Source organism: Mirounga leonina, unplaced genomic scaffold (assembly GCF_011800145.1).
Source record: "Mirounga leonina isolate KUSES-001 unplaced genomic scaffold, KU_Mleo_1.0 Mir_173, whole genome shotgun sequence".
NCBI classification, from domain to species: Eukaryota; Metazoa; Chordata; class Mammalia; order Carnivora; family Phocidae; genus Mirounga; species Mirounga leonina.
Genome location: NW_023270447.1, coordinates 11,764,329 through 11,792,218, shown reverse-complemented (window position 1 = coordinate 11,792,218; position 27,890 = coordinate 11,764,329). Strand labels below are relative to the sequence as shown.

The following is a 27,890-nucleotide window of genomic DNA, read 5'->3' as shown; positions in this document are numbered from 1 at the left end:
TTCAAATAGTGGAAATATATTGGATGATTTAGGAAGGCCTTTTGTTGTAAAGGAACAGCCAGAATTGGGGGTGCATTTTGATGCATGCAGTGAAGCGAGCAAAGGCACCAAGGGGTACAGAGTAAGGCCTGCTCTCAGAAGAGTGAGCAGATATATCTGGATAAAGTTCAAGAATTATGTTGAGAAAACTAGTCTGGCCTTGAAGGCTGTGTGAAGGAATATGTTACTCAACCTGAGGAGAGAAGATAGGTATCATAGGTGCTTAAGGTGCTTGAGGAAGATGTGCCTGGCTGGTGATACAGCAGAGGCTATGGGGGAAGAAAGAAGACAGAAGGCAAAGATGCTTGAATCTCACTACTTCAGCAGAATCAGGGGCCTGAAATCTGGAAACAGGCGACATGGAAATCTGACCATAGGTAGGACATAAACCTCAATGGGAACATTGAGAGACAGGTGATTATTTCACAGGCATGTTTCCTGAACTCTTTTGGTTTGCTGGGGCTTGGAACTTGGGTGGCAACAGGACATAGCTGAGGGGGCAGAGGGAGGAGCAGGCAGGTAGGCAGGAGTGTGCTTATAGATGGACAGGAGCTGGTGTCTGGCAAGCATGTTATCCTCCAGGGCAAATATGGCAACAAAGGAAAGACAGACTATATTTTTCTGGGTAGGCAAGAAAAGATTTCCTGAAAACTATTAAAAACACACTGTATATCAGAAAAAGTTACTAAGTAAAAGTTTAAAAATGATGGAAGGCCTTAAGAGAAGGAAAGAGATGTGGATGGAATTCATTTATTCCCTTATTCATTTTCTTTTTTAAAGATTTTATTTATTTATTTTAGAGATCGAGAGGGCAAGGGGAGGGGCAGAGGGAGAGGGACAAGCAGACTCTGTGGGTGAGCACAGAGCTGGATGCGGGGCTTGATCCCACAACCCTGAGATCACAACATGAACTGAAACCAAGAGTCGAATGATCAACCGATTGAGCCACCCATGCTCCCCTTCCCTTATTCATTTTCAGTTAACACTTATCGTGCCTTTACTGCATCCTGAACAATGTGCTTGGGCTAGGCCTACAGAGATAGGGAGGGCTGACCTCAAGGAACTCTTAGTCTAAGAAAAAAGAGAGATATGTAAAAAGAGCATTATAATACAAGTCAATAGTAAGAATAATTGAGGTGTGGATACAGGGGCACAAATCACAGAAAGAATGAACAGAAAATAGAAGTCAAATTGATCACTAGTTTTTTCTAGGTCCTGACTATAAAATGACATGCTTGGCCTTGAGTAAAACTGAAGCAACAACCCAGACATGGGAGGAGAGCCAGGCAGTTTCCTGTGGGGGCTTTTTGATAAGACTGAAAGATGGGAGATAGGAGAAGGGGTAAGGAAGAGAATTTAAGGCAGAGGAAGAGAGAGGATACCTCATGCAAAGAGAAGGTTCTAAGTTCCTTCACCTGAAGAGCAAGTTCGGTAAAATAAATAAGCCAAGATGACCGAGCAGAGAAAAAGCCAACAGCAATGGTGACTGAGGTAAATGGGCTCAGCCTTATGTCAAGAAGACTGTGAAGGAGAAGGACTGAGGCCAACGGACGAGAACACCTGTCTTCTGGAGTAGGGAGCCATACTCGGTGCCAACCAGTCATTGTTACTGGTGAATATAAGTCCAGGGCTACCACAACACAGTGTTTCAAAAATAAGTAGATATATTGTTCTGATAAGAAATTCTCCAATTAAAAAATCGGAGGAAGTAATTACGTTTTTAAAAATACACTAGACAGATACAGATACATTGCTAGTTGGATTAGTCATGCACCGCTAGTTCATATCCCTAAATGGGAAAGCAAGAGTGCGGAAATCTCAGACTGGGGACAAGTCGTTAAATAACTACTGCGTTCAGAATAAAGCTCCAACTTCTACTGATGTGTAAGGCCCTCTCCAACATGACCTTTTCTTGTTTCTCTAGCCTCATCTTCTCATTCCCTTCCCAGAGGCTATGCTTTCGCCATGCTAAAGTGCTTATAATCCTCGCCAAATTTTCTGTCATTCCATCTCTCTGAGTCCTTGTAGTAGGTTGAATAGTGACCCCTAAAAAGAAATGTCCAAGTCCTAATCCCTGGAGCCTGTGAATGTTACCTTATTTGGAAAACAGGGTGTTTGTAGATGTTATTAAGTCAAGAGTCTTGAGAAGAGACCAGTGTCTTCGTAAGAGGAGCAGACATAGGCAGATAAGAAAGGGATATGCACAAGAAAAGGCCTTGTGGTGGCGGAGGTAGAAATGAAAGGTAAGCTGCCGCAAGTCAAGGAAAGCCTAGAGCCGTCAGAAGCTAAAAGAGACAAGGAAGGATTCTCCCCTAGAGACTTCAAAGGGAGCATGGCTCTGCTGACCACCTGAATTTAAGACTTCTGGCCTCCAGAACTGTGAGAGAATATATTTCTGTTGTTTTAAACCCCCAAGTCTGTGGCAATTTATTATGGCAGTCGTAGGAAACTAATACACTCCTCAACCACCTACCGTCCTTGCCTGGCTCTCTTTCCCTGAGAAACCACTTCTGTTTCCTGGAAACCTTCTGGCCATCCCACCACCCTAAGTCCATTTCTATGAAGGCTCTTAGTACACATTTTAGTGATAGTGTAGGGTACTTTGTTGGTTATGGACTGCAATGTGTCCCCTCAAAATTTTTATGTCAAAGCCCTAACCACCAAGGTTAGAAATAGGGCCTTTAGGGAGATAACTAAGATTAAACGAGGTCATAAAGATGGGGCCCTAGTTGATAGGATTGGTGTCCTTATAAGAAGAGAAAGAGATACTAGAGAGTTCTCTCTTCACACAGCACAGAGAAAAGACCATATGAGGACACAGAAAGGAGGTAGTTGTCTACAACCCAAAAAGAGAGGCCTTACCAGCCACCAACCCTGGTGGCACCTTGGTCTTGCACTTTGGTCTCTAGAATTCAGAGAAAATAAGTTTCTGCTTTGTAAGCCACCCAGTCTGTGGTATTTTGTTATGGCAGCCCTAGCAGATTAGTGTACCCCCACTCCCAGCCCCATCTAAGTGTTAAGCATGCACCCTGGGATCAGGGGCTGAGCGTCATTGTCTCCAAATCTTCAAAACATCATAGGTGCCCAGATGGATTGACACATAATTGATCGAGTTGCTATTCCCAGTGTTTTGGAATTAAACCAACTTATAATTGTTTGATTTTTTCAATCTAAATTTCTTCTTTAATATGTGTTACACACACTGTAAATTGAGATAAAAATGGAGTGAATCAAGATTCTCTTATTTTGAGCCCTTTTAGACATTTCTTACCAGACACTAAGATAATTGATGACACTGGCAATTACTGAAAAACCCAATCTAGGTCTGTGAATTTCAAGGAAAAGATAAAGGTCACTGCTAAAAAAAAAAAGTCCTGAGAACTGCGTGACCACCAGGTCAATACAAGTCAATGTTGTGATGTGTCTGATAAAACAATAAAGTAGACAAATCAAACCAAATAAAGAAAACTTAATGCCATCTTACATTTATTAGCACTGGGTCAACTTCCGAGGTGTTTGTGTAAATATCATATCTCTGACATCCCTTAATAATTACATTTGTAAAGTACTCTATAGTCGGAGAATTATAGAGTTATAAAAGAAGGAAGTTTACAGAAAATCCAGATCTTCTAAACTGCATTTCATGAATTCTTAGGAAATTCACAGAGGAGCTTCTAGAGCACTTAAGAGGAGGGAAGTGGGGAAGGAGCGTGGATCACATGATGATATGTTACCAGGACTGATTATCTAATTTGCAGAGTCCACTGCAAAATGCAAATGTGAAGCCCCTTGCTGGGAAATCATTAAGCACGTCAAGATGGTGACAGCAGAGCACCAAGTGTGCGGCCCTCCTGATCACGGGGCCTGCGTGACAACACAGGTTATACACGCATGACACTGACTCTGCATGTCGTGATCCCCAGCTTAGAAAGTGACTTGGAAAATTACTTGAAGGTGAGTGGATTACAATGGGTAAGAAGACAGGCTATTGGGAAAATTTTATTGCTAATCCAAGCAAGTAATGATGAAGGTCTGAACCAAGTTCATGTGAGTGGGAGTGAAGTGTGATCATGCTAAAGTAATACCTCCTAGGACTGTCTAATTTTGCTATTTTAATTTCCCCTATGTTATTTATATTCATAAATGACTCCAAAGCTATAATCTTAACACCGCAGAGCTCCAAGAAATACAAGTACCCAGTAAGAAAACTTTATGGAATAAGAAAAATCAATTACAGTCTGAGTTAAAAGGCCCTATGATTCTCTGTTAAAAAATGGCCCAGATGAATTAGTGGGCAGCACTGTGAGTTAAACATAATAGCAATGAATGTATAAGAGCACTTAAATACAAGAAATATACCTGATTTATGTGCAGTGGCTTCCTTTAGTGTTTCTTATCTGATGAATGCACTGAGATTTCTGGCTCACTCCAAGAAGCCAACAGCACTAGAACACGGCATTATGCCATTGCCATGTGAGCAGCACGGGACCATGATGTGAGTCAAAACTCTACTCCTGGGAAACTACAGAGATGTTAGCCATGCAGAACCAAGGTGAAGAGACCTCGAATTCTGCACTGTCAACGCTCCAGGGTGTGTATTTTAGTGACTGGGGAGACTGCGGAAGGCAGTGGTTTAAAGCACACTGAAGAGGCGTTCTGGATTCAGATCCTGGCTCCAGCATATACTGGCTGTGTGCCTCTGGGCAAGTTATTAAATTTCTCTGAGGCCCACTTTTCTCATCTTTAACTTGCGAATTATCATAGTACCTATGGCATACAAGTGTGAGGACTGAACAAGATAATCGGTGTAAAGTACTCAGCACAGGACCAGCACACATAGTAAAAGGGTGTTACTCATTATTCAGCTGTTCACACAAATACAGGCTCCCTTTTTTAGGGAAAATAAGAGTCAAAAGGTCTTTAGTTTTAAGGCCTTTTAGAGTGAATAAGGCATATTCTAGAATTGGCTGCTGGCGGGTCCAAAGGAGGGCTGTGCAGGATGGTGAGAACACAGCCAGGAACAGGCATAGACGTAGCTAGGGACAGGGGCCTCACTAGCCAGCCTCTCTGTGAATCCAGTCCATCTGTCTCCACGTCCAAGGGCAGCTACAGGTAACTGGGATCACTTACAGGTGTGCAGCAGGACCTGTCCACCCTCCGGATGTGCACGGGTCCCACTCAGGTATCATCTCCAGTTAGGAGACTGATTAAAGGTTCTCCCAGCTGAGGTTAGAGTGGCAAAGAGCCTCAGTGGGATGGCCTGTGGACCTTATATAAATGCCAAGGAGTGTCCCCATTTCTCTCTTGGCTCTAATAAAATTGCCATAGAAAATGCAGGAGCTTACTTTATTTAAGGAATTAGCCCCATTTATCAGAGGAATCGATCCAGTGCTTTGAGTAGGTATACCCTCTCAGTCTGAGTATCATTTTCTGCATCACTATAATTTGAGACTATAGATTTATTAGGGGACAAGGGCAAGGCATCTATTTAAATCTCCTAGTTACAAATAATGAGCATTTAAGATATGCTTGTAGTTGTTTGAACCAATCAACACACTTTTCTAAGTCTGTATTATATTCATGCTATGGTTGGCACTGTGGTACTATAAAGAAATGGTCTCTAACCTCAGCAAATTTATACTCTACTGGCGGTAGAGATACATAAATAATAAAACAATGAGGCTGATCTTTACCCATTTTAAATGCAACATTACTAAGGCCTTCCCAGATTAGACCAGGGGCAGCGGCTCACTAGGGGCGGGGCAGTGGCAGCAGTCTGCTCCAGGTGCAAGCAATAAGGGGATGCAATAATAGCGCCTATCGAATGTCTCTCTGCTCTTTATGATTGCCAGGCAATTCTGAACAGTGCTAGTAATAACACGCCTCTGCCCCCCAGAATCTTTTGTTGGTGTAGCTGATAGTACCAGTCTCCCAACCCCTGGCTCTTTGCCACGTCCCCAGGAAGAGATGAAGTCGAATTCTCCCTCTGAATCTGGGCAGCCTTGTGACTTGCTTGTCACCAATAAAAGGCAGCACATGTGACACTGTGAACTCATAAAAGCCCATGAACTTCTGCCTAGTTCTCTGGAAGACTTGTGCTTAGAGTTTTGTAAGAAACCAGACCACCTGGGGCTGCCATGCTGGGGGGGAAGTCAAGAAACGTGGAAAGGCCATGTGTGGGCAGCCCTCGTCTTCAAGTCCCAGCCCAGATGCAGACATATGCATGAACAATCTTCCAGATATCAAAACACACTTTGAGTCAGGCTTTGAGTCTTCCCAATTGCGGCCACAACATCACGGAGCAGAGAAAAGACAGCCATGCTGTGTTTTTTTCAAATATCTGACCTGCAATCTGCGAGCACAGTAAATCGTTTTCTGTCACCAAGTTTGGAGTGATTTGTTATGGAACAAAGGTAAGTGGAACATTGGTCTAAGTTGAAATAATTGCTGCAGTTTCTGTTGAGTGTTAGCATATATGTAAACTTCAAATCAGTGCATTTTATTACATAATCTCTAATAAGTATTATTTTATTGTACAAGGAAGTTAATTTGAAGAACTCCCAGCCATACATCTGACTTCTGGCATGTGGACTCAGCTACATATATTTGTTCAGAGAATAAATTTGTAGAGGTTGGGGAGTCAGTCAAGCATGCTTTGGCCACAGGGTAGCTCCTCTGGTGCTACATTTAAACAGACTTGAGAGGGAAAACAACCACAATAGGATTGTAATTATAAAGATGAAAAAAGAGAACTTAAGTTATTTCAATTCTGCCAATCTATGACTACTTGGGAGTTTTTAAGTTTAACTTAAGGAAATAATATAATGAAACAATGAAATATTCCATTACCATGAACTAATGAAATAATATAAATGTATAGTATTTTTGTTGCTAAGTGCAAATTTTAGAAACATGTGAAATGTCATTCTAAATTTTTATGCTTTAAAATTAAAATCTATTCTTATTTATTTTAAAACTGAAATATGAATCAATAAAATAATGATTATTGCTGTTATCACATACTTATCATTGAAAATACTTTTTCCATATAGAGGAAAAGATATAAAAATTATTTGCTTTTGGTGTCAAATATACTAGGTGTGCCACTGAAGATGGGTAGATGAACTTCAATTAAAAAATATGGCACAGGGGCACCTGGGTGGCTCAGTTGGTTAAGCGTCTGCCTTCGGCTCAGGTCATGATCCTGGAGTCCCGGGATCAAGTCCCGCGTCGGGCTCCCTGCTCGGCAGGGAGTCTGCTTCTCCCTCTGACCCTCCCCCTCTCATGTGCTCTCTCTCTCTCATTCTCTCTCTCAAATAAATAAATAAAATCTTTAAAAAAAAATTAAAAAAAAATATGGCACAAAACTTCAAAAAGACCAACCTTGATCTGGGTCACAAAGGTAAAGAACATTTTTTTTTTTTCACTACGGAGTATCTGAATCCTTTATTGGAACTGGAAAATACTCCATGGTGTGCCTCCCACATGAGAAGCATGTACCTCATCCCACCGCCAAAACCACACAAAGGTGGGTAGCTCCTTCTTCAAAGCCCTGGCAAGTCTCTGCTGCTGGCACATGATCCGCACCCAGTCAGTTGGATGTGTCAGCAAACCATGCAAAGAAGTAGATAAAGTGAAACATCCCTTCTCCTGGCAGCCACAGGGGCAGCCATGCTGGTGGGGGCATCAAGAGGTATGGCAGCTGTAGTGTCCAGGGTCCTGCGATCGGAGCAGTGCATCCTCACCACACCCTTCCTGTGGGCTGATTCTGACTGTGGTTCTGGCTGGTCGGGCTCCAGCAGCTCCTGCTCATTCCCTGAACCTGGGCTCTAAGCCCACTTCATTTTGTCCAGAGTCAGACTCACTTTCTATTATTTATAGTAGAGAACTTTGACAATCTATAAAAGGCGAGTAGAAGTTGGACCAGACCAGTACCTGCAGGTATCAGAGATACTGCAGATGGAGAGACTAGCAAAAGTAAAAGTACTGAAGTAGAAGAAAATATTGTGATTCATAGTTGGTAATGGTCCAGTGTGAACAGAGTTCTCATGAACTGAGAACCAAACTCATGAAAGAGGGCATTAGGAAATAAGAGAGGTGTCTGAGCTCCAGCTACCATAACAAAACACCACAGACTAGGTGGCTTAAACAACAGGCATTTATTTTCTCACAGTTCTGGAGGCTGGAAGTCTGAGATCAGGAGCCAACATGGTCAAGTTCTGGTGAGAGCCTTCTTCCTGCTTTGAATGTAGATGGCTGCCTTCTTGCTGTGTCTTTATAGGATCGAGAGAGAGAGAGAGAGAGAGAGAGAACATGCTCTCTGCTGCCTTTTCTTTCAAGGGCATTAATACTATCTTAAGGACCACACCCTCATGACCTCATCGACACCTAATTACTTCCCAAAGACCTCATCCCCAAGTACCATCAATTAGAGGTTAGGGCTTCAACATATGAAGTTGGTGGTGGTGGTTGGGTGGGGGAGAGACATAGTTCAGTCCATAGCATAAAAAAAGACAAGTTTTAGCCAGGACCAAGAGGGCGTCATATGCTACATGTAGGAGTGTGATCCTTGAAGGGCTGGTGAGGGCAAACTATGGAAAGCTTCTGTGCAAAGAGAGACTTGCTTCACACTCACGCTTTAGGAATGTTAACTCCAGTGGCAGAGTGTAGAACCGATGGGATGAGGGAAGGGTTTTCTCAGGAAGCCTATTTGGGAGGCTCCTGCAGTAGTCAAGGCAAGTGATACAAAGAAGCCAAATTCAAGCAGTAGAAGTATGGGGGACAGGGTGGAGAAGAGTCTGGATTTGAGACATCTTTCAAATGTGGAACCAACAGAATTAATCAGACATCTGGATGAGGGGGTGTAGAAGTGGGAGGGGTAGAGGGTGACTCAGAGATTTCAGGCTTGGGTAACTGAGAGGACAGGAATGCCAATAATCAAATCAGAAGAGACAAAAGCAGGAGCTCGTTTGGAGCAATGGCAAGATCATGATTTTGGTTTTTGAAGTATTGAGTTTAAAGAACTGATGGAACACCACATAGATATGTTCAAGTTAAGAATAGCCTGGAGTTCAGGAGAGAGGGTTAAGGCCGGTGAAGGAGTTTGGGGTTCACTTGAAGACATGGAGGTGTTCATGAATGAGATCACTCTTGGGAGGGATAACAGAGGGAAGAAAAGGTCAAGAACAGAGACTTAGTAAACACTGGTAGATAGTTTTCTGACATTGCAATAAAGCACTCAATGAGGGAAGAAACAAATTTGGACTCAATGTTCTCAAAGTCTTAAAAAGAGAGAAGGTGGGGTAGGAGAGGATAAGCAAGAGTCTCAATGTTGTTGAGATGGCTGGCAAGACAAGGATCTGAAGAGGCTTTTGATAAGATCACTGTGGATGAAGTCTGAGGAGTAGTATTGGTAAAGTGTGTGTGGCGGGGGATGGGGGTTGAGGGGGAACAAAGCCCACATTGTAACTGGTTTATAAAGTGAAGAAATATAAACTAATCTTTCTAGAAGTTTATTTCAAAGATGGAATGGTAGCTCAAATTAATGGAAGGCTTTTGTGTGGTTGTTGGTTTTGTTCTTTGATAGTGGAAATTTTGGCAAGTCTAAGGAAATCATATTTCTCTACATCATACAGAAACTAATAGCACACATCCTTATATATAGAAAGATGCCTGATTAATATGCTTGACAAAGGAGAAAAAGCAACAAATATACTGTATGTAAAGTGCTTTTAGCACAGTAAGCACTCAGTAATAATAGTTATTATTTTTATACTCTAAATTTCTGTATTGTGGGGCGCCTGGGTGGCTCAGTCGTTAAGCGTCTGCCTACAGCTCAGGTCATGATCCCAGGGTCCTGGGATCGAGCCCCGCATCGGGCTCCCTGCTCGGTGGGAGGCCTGCTTCTCCCTCTCCCACTCCCCCTGCTTGTGTTCCCTCTCTCGCTGTGTCTCTCTCTGTCAAATAAATAAAATCTTTAAAAAAATAAAAAAATAAAAATAATTTCTGTATTGTTATAGAAGGATTTCTCCTTGTTACTTGAATTCCTCTGTTCCCGTTCCAAGATTTTCTTTAAATGGAATAAACAAACGAATGGCTCAAAGCAGACTGTGTTCATAGGAGAAGGTAACCTCTTTTGTAAAACAGTGGGAAAGGTGCCAAGAAATCTCCTTGATTTAAACTATATCCTCAATTTAGGAGGGGTCTGATGACTGAAATTACAGTGCCATAATTTTTTTCCTATATGTGAAGGCACTCCAAGTGCAAGTATATTTGGCACAGGGAGTTATCACAGAAGATAATACATCACAGTGTTAACCCCTTGCTGGGCGTTAGCTTATTAGATCCTCTCAGAGTGAGAATTAGATGAAAGCAGCATGGCAAGCCATGGAGGTTAAATTGCTTTCATCTCCCTTCTGGTAAGAGTCAGCCATTCTGCTGTAGGGAGAGGAGTGAGCTGAGTGTCTACCTGTAGGGTGTAGTGTTTGAGCAGAGGCCACAATCTTCCTGGCCAGCCCCCAACCAGTGATTGAGCACAGCAGGGGTGCTAAGTCTTGGCCATTTATGCAGTGTGGGGCTCTTACAATGGGCAACCTCTGGTCAAGATCGGCAGAGACTGTCAGATCTACACCACAGTCTGAGACTCTCCCTATCCAATCTTGCTTCTTTCATAAATATTATCCCCCTTCAGTCCTCCAATAAATCTCAGCTTCCTAATTTTATTCCTAATACTACTCCTCATTCTATCTCAGCTTCCACTTCTTGGCGGATCCTAACAGAATTGGGATGATTTAAGAAAAGAGGTGGTAAGATGGGGTCTGGGGACATGTTCTTGCTGGAAATGAGGTACATACAGTCCACCAGGTAGCAATCCAATTGCTACAACCCACCCGTTGTGACTGGGGAGAATGTTCTGGTGGGGACAGGGTAGCCAACCTAACCTAGTTTACACTAAACTTTCCTGATTTTAGCACTGGGAGTCTGAAGTCTGACGGTTGGTCAACTTAGTAAAGAGGAATACTCTAACCAGGCCAATGACATGGGAAGTTGAGAAGTCCACGGAAACAATGCCTAGAGGGATAATGCAATTGACTGGCTCTTATTAAGTTGTGTTGGTGCCCTCCAGAAGGAAAATGAAAAACTGAGGACAGTTAACAAACAAATGAAAATCGAGTGTGATGGCCAGAGTGCCTCTTTGGGAACTTAAAAAAAGCCATTGTTTCTGCAATGTCAGAGTAAAAAAAGCTGAAGGCCAGACTTAACGACTTATTAGCTAAGTTCAGGGATCTTCAAAGATGATTGAATGCTCATGTAAGGCAGGTCTGTTATGCCAAGAACAGGACTCTGGCTAGAAAAATCTAAGACCTTGACACAAGGGACAGGGACATCTGAGCGGATGTACATGAAGATTATGGTTCATTAGACTCCTCTAAACCCTTGGAGCCTTCAGATGTGGCCCATCCCTACCTATTCAGGGCTAGCACTCCTCCCAGCCCCACCCATACCATTCTAGCTGGGGGGTGGGGTGGGGGTATGGGAGTGAGAAGCCTCTTTCCCGCAGGGCAACAGAGGCCCTCTCGAGATCTGCTTCAACCTCTTCTTCTGGCTTCCAGGCCAACAATTAGGGCTTAGTTGCCCAGGATGAGATGAACCTGATAAGGGAGGACAGACTCTGCCCCAAAACTGCTGTAAGAATTAGCTGACACATGACATCTGAAGCCAGGGGAAATCTATGTGGCTGGATTTTGAGGGTGCTTTATCAAGGAGGCTGAAATATAAACAGGATAAGAGAGTGTTTGTTGACATGAGGACACTCTCCCTGGAGATGTGGGATTTAATATTCTTCCAAGGCCCCCAAGGAACAGTAAAAACTCCCTGCTGGGCAGGTTCCTAAGAGCCTGGAGAAAGTGATTACTTTCTCTCAATGAAGCTGACATGCCTGAATTGCTTTGGCAGGTGGTGGAGGAAGGACTTAAAAGGCACAGAGAAGTGGCATTGCTGGAATGGACATATAATATGGACTGAAGGACCCACAGAAGATGATGTACCACAGGAGACCTCATGGATGCACTGTTCATTGAGGCACGAGGAATGTGCTAGTGAGAGGGGCACTAGCAGGGCACAGAAGTTGAGGGATGCCTCTCCTCTGCAGGCCATTATTGATGGTAGGGTAGATTACCACAGAGCTGGGACCTTTATATCCATGCAGATCATGGGGTGCCTGAAGAAACAGAAGCCAATCGCCAGTGCTTAACCATCAGAAGCAGGTGTGTGTGTGTGTGTGTGTGTGTGTGTGAATTATCATAACAATGCAGAAAGCCTGAGTGACAGCCAAGGTGATGTGACCAGCAGAAAGTTTTGGAATTGATTTATAAAGCATAGCACTTTCTAGAGGCAAATAGATGAGGAGCCAAGAAGAATACTTAATCTATAACTACAAGATAACAAGAATGAAGAGCTGAAAGTGGATGCCCCAATAAAAAGTTTTACTCCTTTAGGCAGTTACCAAACTGAAATGAAACGCACTAACTGAAGAGGCAGCTGGTCCCCAGAGGGAAGGACCCTGCAACATGACAGAAAGTATATAGTGTAAGGATTTTACCAGTCCTTCCCCAATATGACCTATGACCATTTATTCAGGTGACTATATAGTTGGGGAGAAGAAAATATCCAGATATTTTGAGGATTATGGGACACAGAGTCTAAGGGGACATTGATACCTAGAGACCTGAATTAGCATCATCATGGTCCCTGCTAGAGTAGGGTTGCATGGGGACTATGTAGTGAATACGGGCCAAAGTCCACTAGGTCTGTGAACACATCCAGTAGACATTTTCCCCTTGGCAGGTAGAGTATTGGGGGAATTCAATAGGAAACTTATGAAACTATACCCTCCCACTCCTGCCAAGATAGTAAATCAAAAGCAATACCACATTAAGTGAGGGGAAATGGTGAAGATTTGTCCACCACTTAGGATCTCAAGAATTCAGGGGTGGTGTTTTTATCCTATCTCTATTTAATTCACCAATATGGACAGATCCTGGAGAATGACTGTAGACTACTGAATCTTCAACCAGGTAGTAGTGATCACTGATTTGTCAAATGCATTCTTTTCTATCTTGTTCAGGAAAGAGGATGAGAAAGAGTTCACATTCACATGGAATAGGCAAATTTTTATATCATGGTTTACGTCAGTGCTATATTAACCCTCCTGCTCTTTGCCATATCATGGTCTGACATGATCATCATATTGATTCTTTGCGTCAAAGACATCATGTTGATCGAACAAGGTAAATAAGAGATGGTCAGTGCACTGGAGGCCTTGGTAAGACACATGCATTGCAGATCTTGGGAGATAAACCCTGTAAGATTCAAAAGCTTGGGACATCAATCGAGTTTTTAGGGATCCATTGACCAGGAACATACTACATATTCCCTCCAAAGTAAAAGACAAATTATTTTATCTTGAACCCCTACCACAAAGAAAGAAACACAGCACCTTTAGATCACTTTGTGTTCTTGGGGACTCACGTCCCACACCTCTGGATACTGCTCTGGCCTATAGACCAGGTGACCTGAAAAGCTGCCAGCTTTAAGTGGGCCCTGGAGCAGAAAAGGGCCCTGACAACAAATACAGGCAAGCAGCCCTGTTACTTGGACCACAGGATCCAGCAGGCCCTAGGATGCTTGAGATGTCAGTGGAGGAAAACATACAGTCTGGAGCTCATGGCCAGCCCTCGTGTGAGAATCACAGTGTTGGCTCCTAGAATTCAGGAGCAAGTCCATTACTTCTGCAGTAGAGCTTGATGCATCTTTTGAAAAATGGACTTGAGCATGTTACTGGGCATGGAAGAAATGGAATGTTTGATTCTGGGATATCAAATGACCACACGTTTAGAGTTGCCCATTGTAATCTGGGTTCTGTTGGACCTGGTCAAAGTCATAGTGCCTACCATGGTGGTCTCATGAGCATTAAGTTCTGCCAATGCCACTTAGGTTATTACTGTACATGATAAAGAAGTAAAAGGTAACTTAGAAGTTGTCATTTTAAAAGCAATTGAAATGCATCTCAAATGATGTGCAGAACATAAATTATTAAAAATTAAGGATTGTAAGAATAAAATATTCATTCACTTAAAATCAAAAGTATAGTTAAAATCCAATCATCATGACCATTTATATTATTTTTAGTGTTTGAGCTACTTGGCTGCCTGGAAAATAAGACATGAGACGGGAAATTATGGAGTGCACACTTTTTCAACAACCGTCCTAATTCATATCGTGCAACGTTCTATTAAAATCCATTGACTAGTTTTCTTCACCTACTGTGTGTGAGGCACTGCACTCTGATCACTCAGCCTGCAGCTGCCTCCTTTCCACTGGGGGGGCATGCCAGGAAGTAGTGCAAAATAAGAGACCAAATACTGGCTTTGGAATGACACTGGCCTGCGTCACATTTCTGCTTCTAACAAATACTAGCAATACAGCATTGGGCAAGTTGATCAGCCTCTTGTATCTTCAGTTTTGTTACCTGTAAAATGAAGACAGCCATACTTTTCTTCCAGCCACTGTGAAGATTGAGGCCTATAAAGGCCTATAAAGTACTCAGTATGTGGCCAGACTGTTACTTTCCAGTACATGGAAGCTGGGGGACAGAGGGGTGCAATACAGAGCAGGCAGCCCAGGGATGTGGCTCAATTTAGCCATAGCATAGAAGGAAGCTGGTGATGGTGTGTGAGCCCCACAGTTCACACTGGAGCCATGGCTCTGGATCCTGGTCAGACTTTCCCTTTCCTGTGCTCTAAGAGAAAATGCTTAGGGATTCCCAGCTGCTCATATCTATACTCGCCCTGCCATGGTTCAGGCTTTTGGCAGCTCGTAGAGTCCGAGCTCATTCCATTTCTCAGAACCTAGGAATTTCATTTCATTTCACTTCATTTCATCTGACTCTGGTCTCATCAATGCTAGGGTTCCCAATCTTAAGGGAAGCAGCTAATTCCAAACCCTTATTTCATGTCTGAGATTCTTTGACAATGTCGTTAAAATATTCCTTTTACTTTTAGTTTCTTTCCTTTTTAGTTCTGTCTTTACACTCTATTAGACCATTTTAAATCAACTTCAGAAGGAGTTTATATCAGCATATTCAGGCTTGATGCATTCTAGGCATTCCCTATATATTTATGGAATTGAATTAAATAAAATCATTCTGAAACATTGCTGTAATGTCATTTTTCAACTCCACATTACTTGTTAACCCAAATGTGAAGCCTTGGGTTGGTTTACAGTGTGTTTCTGATTTATTTATTCTTGCTAATCCTTAAATCCCATCTATGTTCCCCATTGGAGGTTCCCCCTCATTAGTTCCTAATTGTATCTGCTGTTTCTTGCTTGCTGTCTCTGCTCTCACTGTCCCCTTACCTGGAATGCCTCTACTTTACCTATTCAAATTATGTTCATCTTCAAAACCCAGCCCAAGTACCACTTACTTCTGAAGCACTCTCCCATGGTGCTTGGCAACAGTGATCTTTCCCTCCTGGATACTGAATGGTTTTCACTGTCATTACCAGATAGACTAACAATCATATTCCATCGAAAAGTTTATTATGCACTCTCTTCAGGGCAAACTTATCCAGTAGGCATGGTACCGAGGGCCCATGATACTTCTAGGGACCAATAAAACTGTCTTCATTTCTTTTAAAAACAGAAGGAAAGGTGAACATTTAGGTTGAAGAACACGTTTAATATATGTTATTTATAAATTTGCTTTTATACATTTTATACATTGTTTTTCAAAGGCAGAAGAGGCCCTGAAAGCAAAGTAAGTGTCTAGGGCCTACAAAAGTCCTAATGCAGCCCTGACTATACCGTATATTGTCCTCTAAGAGTAAGTCCTGTTTTCCTAACGTGCAAGTGCTGCCAGGAATCCCCATCCTGGAGTTTGCTAACACCTAAGGAACCCCAGCATACATGCGTCTTTACTCATTTACTGTTTATTATTTAATAGCTGTATGTGTGCAATTTTAATAACTGTATGTGTATCATTTCAAAACAGCGTTATTATATTTTTATTATTATGGGCCGCTGTTCAATATCTGGGCCTAAGTTGAGATGGGAAAGCATTATATTAGATAGAAGATTTAGAAATATCAAGTTCATGGAGGAATGTGGGACAAGAAAATGGTAAATTATAGGGACGCCTGGGTGGCTCAGTTGGTTAAGTGGCTGCCTTCGTCTCAGGTCATGATCCCGGGCTCCTGGGATCGAGTCCCACATCGGGCTCTTTGCTCAGCGGGGAGCCTGCTTTCTCCCTCTGCCTGCCACTCCTCCCACTTATGCTCTCTCTTTCTCTCTGACAAATAAATAAAATAAAATAAAATAAAATAAAATAAAAAGGTAAGTTATAAAAGGGGTTCATGATAATGAAAACATTGCAACTCAGTGGGTACTTTGCAGATGTCTTTAGTAACCTCCCTTCCCCCTGTGACACTTAGCTGAAGGCTGACAGGACAAATGTCAATCGACTAATAATAGTGGTGATGGCAATAATAGTCATAGTTAATAGGAGAGCAGTCACATTATAAGTGGGTGCTCAATAAATATTGTTTGATAGATTATCTAGTAGACACAAATTTGCTCATTTGAAATCTAGAGCACAGGGATCTTATACATTTCAGCATTAAATTACCTCTGGGCAGGGAAGATTTAGAGGCATGGCTTTCTGATGGCAGCCAGATCTGATCAGTCACTCCAGACAAATCCATGAAGGTAGCCCAGAGCTTTTCTTTTTACCCACCCTGATGTTTCTCTGCCAAACCCAATCCATGACCAGTCACATGACATCACATGCTGCAGCCAAACTGCCATGCACCCCCCAAATTCCTGTACCCCAGAATGAGGACCTGTTTGTGCCCCTACGGAGATTAGGTAAAATGTTACTAATGGAGGGGCAAACAGATACCAGTGGGTTGTGTTTGTTTAACCCTTGTCTTGGCAGCCCATGAGCACCTGGGACCTCTGAGATTATTTTAAAAGATGGCTGGGTGGGAAGCAAGAGCAGGATAATGCCAAAGACTGGACACCAACAAGGGGAGGAATGATATTTCAGAGGCTTCTGCTAATTCTGGGGAAAGACTGCAGTGAACTGCTTAATATCCACAAATCCCTCCTTTCCTGGTATATTCACTTCTTTACAATCTGATTGTACTGCGCCTCCCATTTATAGGTGGAGTCTGTATCTCTGCCCCCATCAATCCGGGCTGGCCTTGTGGATTTGCTTGGACCAATAGAGCACAGAGATGGGGATGGTGAATGAGTCTTGGAGCCTACGCTTCAAAATGCCCTGTAGCTTGGACCTCTGCTCTCTTGGAAGCTGCTCTCAGGGAAAATCTCTTGAGAATGAGCGAGGCCCAGCCCCATCTACCCCTAAGCTAAATACAACCCATGAGAGAAGCAAGGTTTGACTACCAGTAAAACCACAGATCACCCCACAGAATCCTGAGGATAGCAAATTCTTGTTTTGAGGTTTAGGGTGGTTTGTTTACAGCAAAAGATCATGAAAACAGGCCAACGAGTATAGCCAACCCTTTTGTCTTTCTTTCTCTCTTTCTCTGTTTTTTTAAAGATTTTCAGAAAAATCAATCTAAGGCCAGAAAGGGAAGTAACCTAAAGAGATCATTTTATGTCTTTCTGTTTCCCTGATTTATGAGGTTAACTGGAAAGTCACCAAACATTATTTCTCATTCTCAACTTTGAAGTTCATTTGACTTTAATTAGAAAAACTGTTCATTTTACATGAATGAATAACACAAAACTAAATTCAAATATTATTCCAATGTGACTTAACACTGAATTATAAATTTAATGGTTGAGGGTTAAATACCCTTCAGAATTTTTTTCCTGGGAAACCAACAACATTTACAAAAATAGGCATAGGGATTTTTTTTTTCCCCCTGAAAGTTCTCAGTAAAGCAAAAGAGAACAGCTCTGTTATCAAATTACCCCCAAAGCCTTAATTAAAGTCAAATGCTAAGGGAGATTTCAAGTTCCTTAATTTTATTGACTAATCCACAAAGAGAAACATCAGAAAAATATGCCGCAGCTCTTATTCATATACTTCACAATAGAACTTACTTATTTTGATTTATGTATTGACATGTTTGTAATACCTACACAACATTAAACAAATTTATCTCTACCTAAATACAGCAATAAGCCTGTTTCCACAGAAAATCCTGAATAGGGGGCACCTGGGTGGCTCAACTGGTTATGTGACTGCCTTCGGCTCAGGTCATGATCCTGGAGTCCCAGGATCGAGTCCCGCATCGGTCACCTTGTTCAGTGGGAGCCTGCTTCTCCCTCTGACCCTCCTCCCTCTCATGCTCTCTGTCTCTCATTCTCTCTCTCGCAAATAAATAAATAAAACTTTAATAAAAAAAAAAAAGAAAATCCTGAATATATGGCTGTTTTCCTATTTATTTACCTACTCATCAAAATTCCGGCAAGCATTTCACGAGACTGCATTAGTTCGAAACACTCCAACATTTCTTTTTTTTTTTTTTAATGTTTTATTTATTTATTCATGAAAGTCAGAGAGAGAGAGAGAGAGGCAGAGGCAGAGGGAGAAGCAGACTCCCTGCCGAGCAGGGAGCCCGATGCGGGACTCGATCCCAGGACCCTGGGATCATGACCTGAGCCGAAGGCAGATGCTTAACCATCTGAGCCACCCAGGCGCCCCCACTCCAACATTTCTATTATAAAGTTTTCCCAAGGTGTCTCTAGTGAAGCTGGGAAGAAATATATATGTATACGGGTTCAAATATAACAGCAAAACCTGACTGGAATGCCTACGTTTGCAGCAGGAGTTATATCCAGAGTTGCCATAGCAGCCGCCCACACTCCCACACTCATAACCGGGTGGCAGGGGAGAGAGAAAAGCAGTTAGCAGAGAACAGAATCTATTGTTAAGAAGACAGAGGTACCCTGCAATGTAATTACAAGGAGGGATCCTGACTTTTAGTCTGAACCACTGTTTAATGATAGAAGATTTCCGAGTGCTGGAGAGTTATTAAATGTTTTTTCTCTAAACATATCTACCATCTGAACCCTCGGCCATAACCTTTATGGATGCTGAGATTATGTGGCAGCAGGAGGAAATTTAGCTGACCATGCACACACTAGAACTAATATGATTTAATATCCCTTGTCTGGAATATTTGGAATCACTGTAGCCAGGGAAATGGGTGGTTCTATGGATTTGGACAGGTTACTTCACTTTCTGAGCGTCCTCATCTGTAAAATGGGCATAATAATACTACATACTTCAAGGAGTTTTTATAAGGATCCAGTAAATTAATACAAATACTCAATTACTACATAAATAGTAATAGCAATCAATAAAGAATAAATTTTAATACAATTAGTAATATATTAAGTAAGTAAAAGTGAGGCACTTGGTGCTTGACACACAGTAAATGCTCAATGAATGTTTGCTACAGTAATTATAATTATTATATAATTATAATATATTTTATATATAGATAAGAGGTTGCTAAAACACTTGCCAGCTGACCAGAGGCAAGACAAGATATTAAGATTTCTCCAGGACTTAAAAGCATAATGCCTTCTCCCAAAGCGATGCCTTTGAAAACACGATTTTGGCAGAACAAAAAGATCAAGTATTTATAGTACTCACACATTCACTACCATTGGCAAACCCTGGTTAGACAGCAAAACCAATCATCTATTAGTGCTAAAATAATCATGTAACAGGATTTGGGTTCAGAGAGTATTCTGGAATTTGTCTCAAGTCATTGGCTTGATCACATATATATATGCAGATATTTGCAATTCATCCTCGGATACAAATAACAAGGTCAGATTTAGAAGTGATGACAATGAATGAAAAGTATTTTGTGACTTCTGATTCACTCAAGTTTTAAATCTTCATTTTCAGGCTGAATGCTTCATATTCTAAGAGAGATGGGACATGTGGTGAAGCAATATAATGAATAAGAAAGAATATGCATGGATAAACAGATTTATAGCAAGTCTGTAGTGCCTTAGAATGGGAAGCAGAAAGCAAAGCTGATGGGATAAAGAAATCAGGGGAAATTGGAAGAGTGGAGTTGGGAGCACATTGGGGAAGAAGGCAGTTGTAACTGACAAACTATACAGAAGTCAGAAGACAGTGGAAGAGAAAATGGATAGGATGAGATTTGATCTTTAACTCTACAAAACCTTTTTTGATGGGATTTTTAAAAGTCCAGGCTGTGAGGGACAGAATTAGCTCAGCTTGAAAACTTTAGAAATGTTAAAATGCATGTACTTATGGCCTCCAGAATTATCCTGCCATTGTGAGCGGTATGTATGGTGCTATATTTTCCCTCCTAAATTGTTGCTTATTCAGTAATTTTGTTTCCAATCTCAAGTAGAGATGTCATAGGGTATTACTGGGTATTCTCTCTGCTTTTAGAGACAAGCAGACACGACTGCATTAAGAATATCAGAAATATTTCCGTAATCAAATAGCTCCTTGAGGGTAAAAATAATTCTGAGTTTTTTTTAAGTCATCAGCAATGAACAGGTCCTGAGATCTCTAGTCAATGAGCTGGAATCAGAAGAAAGGAGCTATTAGAATCATTGGAAAGGAGAACCCCGAAAGACATTTAAAATCTTTGAACTTTTTACTGTAGGCATGGAAAAGCCTATAGAATATATTTTGGGAGTCCAGCTCCAGAACTACAAGGCAGATCCTGGTAATAGAGGGAAGGGCAGATGGCAGGAATGCTGGGTCCAGGAGCTGCCTGTCAAGGCTGCCCTTCTTTCTACCCCTGTGAAGCCGTAACGCACTCAACCATGACCATTTACTTCCACCTAGAGGTCCTGGACATCTGCGGGAGGGGTCTGGCTCTCACCACCAAAATGACGGCAAAGACTCAAGAATAAAGAAAAAAAACCCATAATTTACAAGGACATTTTGGCTAGCTCTGTGCGAAAGTAGTGAAACACTAGTTGAGATATTATGATGACAACTGTTACCAATAACCAAACAAAAAACTTTCTAAAGAAAAGACTGCCCCTTTCCCCACCTCCACCAGAGAATGTTAAAGCTTGAGTAGGCAGCTAAGAGGCCTGGATAGTTTTCTTAATTGGGCTATTATAAGATTATGGGGACGGCTACGGGACAAATTTGTTTCCATTAAGCCCTATTTAACATAAAGACAAACATATTCTCAAATAGAAATGCTAATGACTATATTCTTTAAGACAACCAACTACCCACACATAATCTCATGAGAGTCAACTGACTTAATTCTATTCACAGTCCAAACAGCTATTATTAAAAATAAATTAAATGGCTAAAATATTAAATTTAATTAATAAATTAAATTTAATAATAATAATAATTTTATTTTATTAAATTTAATTAATAAATTAAGCTGTTAATGTGACTTCCATTATGGCAGAGAAAAAGAATTTCTACATTGGGAGAATGAACAGAAAGGCAGACTAAGACTGGTTAATAATCCTTACTTACTGTCAGATACATAGCTGCATAGACACTGAGAGCCGCTTCTTTGGATGGAAACGTCTTCCTTGCTCTCATGATGAGATCTGGGTTGCCCGTGCAGGCCTCTTCCCCACTGATGAACTGTGTATACTGCTGACATCCAAGCGCTGTATAGTTGGGCTTACACAGGGCAAGAAAATGTGGAGCCAGATTCCCTGTGACTACTTGCCCAGCATTGACAAAGATATCTGTAGCAAATAGCCCAAATGTATAAATACCTGAGGAAGAAAACAAACCATCGTAACTCTGTTTTGTTTGTATTTCAGTTTACGATAAGCCAACATGGAAATATTTTAGAAACTATAAAATAATTCATACATACATGTGGTTCCTTCCATTTCACTTCTCTCCAATTCTTTGCTTTCTGGAGTAGTGGGAGTGTTAAATTATTTAACATATCGAGCTGTCTACCACTGGCTACAGTTTATGCATGGCAGGTTTATGACATAAGATAAAAGAAGAAGATATATTCTAAGACTGTGTTTGGGTAATGCAATTTTTAAAAAGGAGACATATTTCTCTGGAGAGGGCTCAGCTTCTCACCTTCTACTAGTGTTAGCCATCTTGATTTTTCCCTATTTTGAAAATATTTTGCATCTTATAAACATAAAGCAGAGCAGGTGTCTCCCTTTGATTATGCCTCTTAAACCCATTCAGACTGATTTTAACTCTGCTGGAGGTACCAATTAGCAGTAAAATCCAATGCCATTAGTTTTCATTTAAATGTCGTGGAAAATCTTTTTAATAAAGATTTTATTTATTTATTTATTTGAGAGAGCGAGAGAGAAACAGCATGAGAGGGGATAGGGTCAGAGGGAGAAGCAGGCTCCCTGCCGAGCTGGGAGCCCGATGCGGGACTCGATCCCAGGACCCTGGGATCATGACCTGAGCCGAAGGCAGTCGCTTAACCAACTGAGCCACCCAGGTGCCCTAAATGTCGTGGAAAATCTTAAGAAGAATGGTTCAGACTGCTTTCTACACTGCTTTCACAAACACATTTTAAAAAGTCACATAACGACTAGTAACTTAGTTCCACCTTATATTTTATGGTTGGACTTTATCAAATTTGGGGCAATTTCGTAAATAATAGTGCAGTCAAAATTATGACTTTTCAGTTATCTTCACAGCATTAAAATTTATTCGCTTTGGTTACCGGAACGTATAAAATTAAGTATACACAGATTTTTTTTTTTTTTTATGAGGAATGTGACAATTTACTCAAATTAAAAAAAAAATTTCTAAATTCAATGTCATTGGTCATTAGAACCAAAATTTATTTTTCTCCACTATTTAGGCAAAATAAATTCCTTGGCACCATTTTCAATTAAACCGACAGATAACAATCTTTGAGGATGTGGTATCAATGTGAAGAAATCTATTCTTCTTAATTTTGGGAAGTAAAATTCCATCAGGCATTTTTACATTATGCCAGGAGAAAACTTCCCAAACAGTTGGTTCATTAAAAAGTCATATGGTTCTATGATAATAATCAGATGCTTTATTTCTTAGTCATAAATTTCTGGATTGTTTGTTTGCTAAACCTTTATACATAATTATTGGCTGTTATTAGGAAGTCACCAGGAAAGTTGTGCAGGATCAAATAATTTTCCAGCATCAGAAGCATGGCTATCCTTTTAATTTTTGAAATATTATATAAGATTATAAAAGGCTCAGGCACATAAACCTGCACATAGCAAAACTCTATGTGTATACAATGGCAACGAAACAAAGACCTTAGTTCTTTATCTAGAAACGTTAAAAGGAAATAATGAAAAGGTCTTTCTTTACATCTTCCCGGCATTTCATGAGTCATACAAGTAAATGTTATCAAAAGCAGAAACTTAGGAGAGGCAGAGAAATGAAAGAGAATGGAGGAGCTTAATAGAACGTTCATGTACATAACCTCTGCTTCCAAACATCATGGCCCAGCACAGGAACTTAGCTGGCAAGTCTTCATCTCTACTCCCTTGAAATCTAGGCTAAGATGTACTCATTTTATTTAACCAAACCATTCTCTTTATCTGTTGTAATAAGTTTTCCTGTGTAAAATAGAAGTATTTGATAAGGATATGGAAATGTCTCTTGATACTTGTAAAGTTTCTAAATGTGCTTTTGAATTAAAATATTCAGTGCATCAGGCCCAAGGCCAATACTGTAGCTACAAAGATACTTATTAAAGTGAGATCCCATGAATGTATCCACAGTGCTGACCACCAGGATAAAGTCCCTACAAAGAATGATGCCCTATTATGCAATAATGTTTTGCTTATAAACTTCCCATTTTAACAAACCAGAAATATCCAAATCATAATGAACAAGGGAAAAGAAACAAATCAAGCATTCGTAAATATTTCATAAAATCATATAATGAGAAACATACACAGATTTAAAACATGCTTTATTTTGTGCCATATATTCTTTAGAAATATGTGTGCAAATGCAAAAAAATATCTACTTAAGTAGGCATAATAAAATTTGCTTTAACAGTATTTTGCAAAGTGTCAATTTTATCATTTTTAGTTTTGAGTATATTATTGCTTATTTTGTTATTAAATGACTCATGCAAAGATAATGAGTCAAGAACACAGTATTGATGCATGTAAAAAATAGCTTTTTAAAGTTTCATATAAAAGTTGTCATCACTTCAACAGTATAAAAGAGGGCTTTGGAGATGCATAACTTGATGGCAATAAAAAGAACAGTCTTAGATATGGAGACCTTTTGTCTTTAGAGAGATTCAAAGGCAAGATAACATTTGATTAATCTTTAAGTGGATTTATATATAGATTAGGTGATCTATGCATAATATCTCTAAAGTCTTCATCTTGATCCCACCAATATGAGAAATACATTGAAGGGTACAGGACCTTAATCTCAATCTAAATACAGATAAAAATTTATCTTAAATTTTATTTAGCATATACAGACATACTTTTTTATCTGGTAAATACTGGAAATGATAATTTATATTAAACTTTATTGTGTCCAGTTAAAAAATTTGTCTTGGCCAAGTTTCTACTGAATTGAAATGATTTTCAATAATTCATCAATTCTTACATGTATTAGTGCTAGAATTTCAGACTGAAGGCTCAAGTATCAGTAAATCTTTTTCTAAAATTAAACATAATATAATAAAAAATTTTTTAAAAAATTTTTAAATTTAATTCCAGTATAGTTAATGTACAATGTTATGTTAGTTTCAGGTGTACAATATAATAATAGTAAATCTTTTCCTCTAATAAAATCACTAATACCTTTTTGTTCACATTAAAAAAAAGTTCAGAGGTAGTGCATGGAGAGCTACATCTGATAATTAACAAACACAACATATCTTTTCTTTGCCAAGCTATTTTTCTTGTCTTTCATGATGTTCAACAATCTAACTAGATTATCATTTCTCCCCAAGCACTGTTTCTGAAATTTCATAAACACAGTAAATCATTTCTTCTAATTATATAATTTTTAGTTTCTTAAAGAATATTAAACATCCAAGTGTGGTGTTCTTTTTTTTTTTCTTAAAATAATATGGAAATTACATCTGAGGTGGAGCCATATAAGAGAAAGTAGTATGCACTGTTATTTTTAAAACCAAACAGACATTTCAAATAAAATATAATCCAATATTTGCATAGAGTTAAAATGCTGATCATTTTAAGGGTTAGCTTATACATAAACATGGTTTCAGCAACAATAAAAATAATTCAATGAACACATACCCAAAAATCGTACAGTTCGCCGCACCAGTGGGTTTATATAGCAACAATCTCCAGTTAAAATAGTTTTCTCCTGGTTTTCAAAATCCCGTGTGGCCAGTTGTAGACAAAACACTGCAGTTTCTCCAACTATTATCTTGCAAGAAAATAAAAGGTTAAAGAACATTAGAATTTAAGCAATATAAATGCAGAATAATTTTATTTTTTAAAAAATGCAAGAAAGTAACTCCTTTGAGTGGTAACAATCTCAATCTAAAACTGAATCATATTTGCTTAACTAAACCCTTTTATTAGAACATTATCCCTATGTATACAACCCATATTTCTCTCAATTCAAGGGAGTATTAAACTGATAAATTATGAATACAAATGTACCATACCATTTTTGTTTTCTGAAAGACTTCATTCAAAAAAAATTTACAAAGGATCTTTAAGGACACACATATTTATTTTTGGTATGTAACTGAATTCCATGTTTTATTTTTAAGTGATTATGTCTTGCTTAAATTTGACATTTCACAGAAATCAGAACAATTTTCTATGAAAATATTCTAGAAAGGATCAGATAAAGACAACCTAAAGTCAAATTATATTAATACTTTCATAACAAGAAACAAAATCAATTCCCATGTATTTGGCCTTGAGATTATCCTTCACCAAAATCTCATTATTCTATTCTGAGACAGTATTAAAAGTTGTAGTCATTAATATATTCTTTATATTTTGGTATACATATGTCATTTTAATCTTCATAAAAAATGAAACAGAAAATATTATCATACTTCTTTTATAATTGAAAAAAACAAGACTTGAAGCTCAAATGAATTGCCCAAAGCCACAGAGCCAGTAAGGAGAAAAATTAGATTCTGGTACAGATTCTTTGCTCTACTATGCTGATTTACTAAAGGACCTGCCTATTTTCCCTTGGTGTTTATACCATTTTCAGCGGTTTTCATACATGGCCTTTAAAATCACCCAGCAAGGTATTAGGGCATGTGTTAATATTCCTCCATGAACGAGAAAATGAAGGCTTAGGGAGGTTAAAAAATTTGCTCCCCATCAAGCCAGTCAGAAGCCAACCAGAAATTGCTGACTCAGCCCCAGATCTTTTGACTCTATTTAATACCATGATCAACACTAGAAATATGATTAAGAGAAAAGAAATGGAGCAAATGTTATGTTGCCTAATTTGTCATTATTAAGGTTAGTTTCCAGTACATCTTGTCTAGGTTAAGTAACATACTATACAGAGAGTCCCTAACATTGCCTGGAAAAATGTTTTTGGGGTCCTGACGAAAGGTAGTATCTGTAATTACAGGATACTCAAAATTATAAGTGGGAGATACAGAAGTTCATAGGAGATTAAGTGTTTGGCCTAGTTCTACTCCAATATGAGTAACAGATTATAGAGCATTTCTTAATTTTTATTCTTTCTAACTTTTCCTCTTTTCTTACTGTATCTCTTCTTCCAAGGAGGTCAGGGTTCAAGGTTAAACCAGTAGATGTTGAGCTGAATTATATTAAAGGAATCCAATCTTGCCTCTGGTAAGACTGGATTGAATTAGGAAAGGCTGGCATTTATAGCCTCCCAAATCCTCTTGAAATTTTTAACTTTGGTAAAGTAGAGCAGGTGGGTGATGAAACAGTTCATCTGGCCTGAAGAGGCACAAGAGGTATTTTCTATGGGTTCATCAGTTGCCACCAGGGCCCTAGTAGAAGCTGACAAATAGATAAGCTGTGTGCCTGACATCTTCTTATCTTCCTTTCTGAATCACTCTTCTGCTGCTCTTTGGAAGAAATTGCTTTCTGAATTTTCAGTTTCAACTTCTTCCACGTCTGTTTTGCCCTACAATGTTCCAAATTCTAAAAATCTTTCACCTACTCCACATCATGAGCTGCCTGGCTCCTGGCCTGATTCTGCCCTCCCAAGCCTTCTCTCCTCCAGAGCATGTACCAGGGGGTCTCTACCCCCAGGCTGGCTCCACCCCCTAGTCCCTGGCCCTACCCCCAACTCCGTCTGTTAATCCACGATACACAAAATTCCTCTGAATGTAACAGATACCCAATAGTTCTTACTAAATGTATGTGTGAATTCCATCCTCATTAGATCTGAAGGTCTCAGTCAGCCTCTGACCTTCTGCCTGACTCCTAATAATCAACTTCTGCCTTGTTCCTGTGATGAAGGCTCTACCTTACACCCTAGTTCCTTCCTATAACCAGATCCTGGATGCTCGTCCCTGACTTGATAACGCATTTGGTTACCAGGTTCCTACCAGGCAAAGACCTGCCTTGTCCAGGCCCCTCTTCCTAGGGCTCTGCTTCTGTTTTCCTAATGCTAACCTCTTGCCTGGCTGTGTGTCAGCACATTGCACATTTCTGAATTCCCTATTTGTGTCTTCAGCCTATCTGCTGAAACACTGTCTCAATCAATACTCTTTGGCTGCTACTAAAAGAAACTCTCTCAAACTGGATTAAGCAAAACTGGGAATTTATTCTAGGGTTTGGAGTGTTATCTCAGAACTTGGGGGATGGGGCTCAGGATCAGGTCCAGGAATGGAAATTCCTCAGGA

General features: G+C 40.0%; 1 protein-coding gene across 1 annotated transcript in view; it reads right to left on the bottom strand.

Moving 5' to 3' along the window:
- Positions 1-27,890, bottom strand: part of PLPPR5 (phospholipid phosphatase related 5) — a 90,213-nt gene that overhangs the window by 22,510 nt on the left and 39,813 nt on the right. The window contains exons 2-3 of the mRNA XM_035020284.1: positions 25,324-25,456; positions 21,575-21,825 (exon numbers count right to left, since the gene is read on the bottom strand). Coding sequence (XP_034876175.1) covers positions 21,575-21,825; positions 25,324-25,456 — 384 coding nt within the window. The remainder of the gene's footprint in view (positions 1-21,574; positions 21,826-25,323; positions 25,457-27,890) is intronic.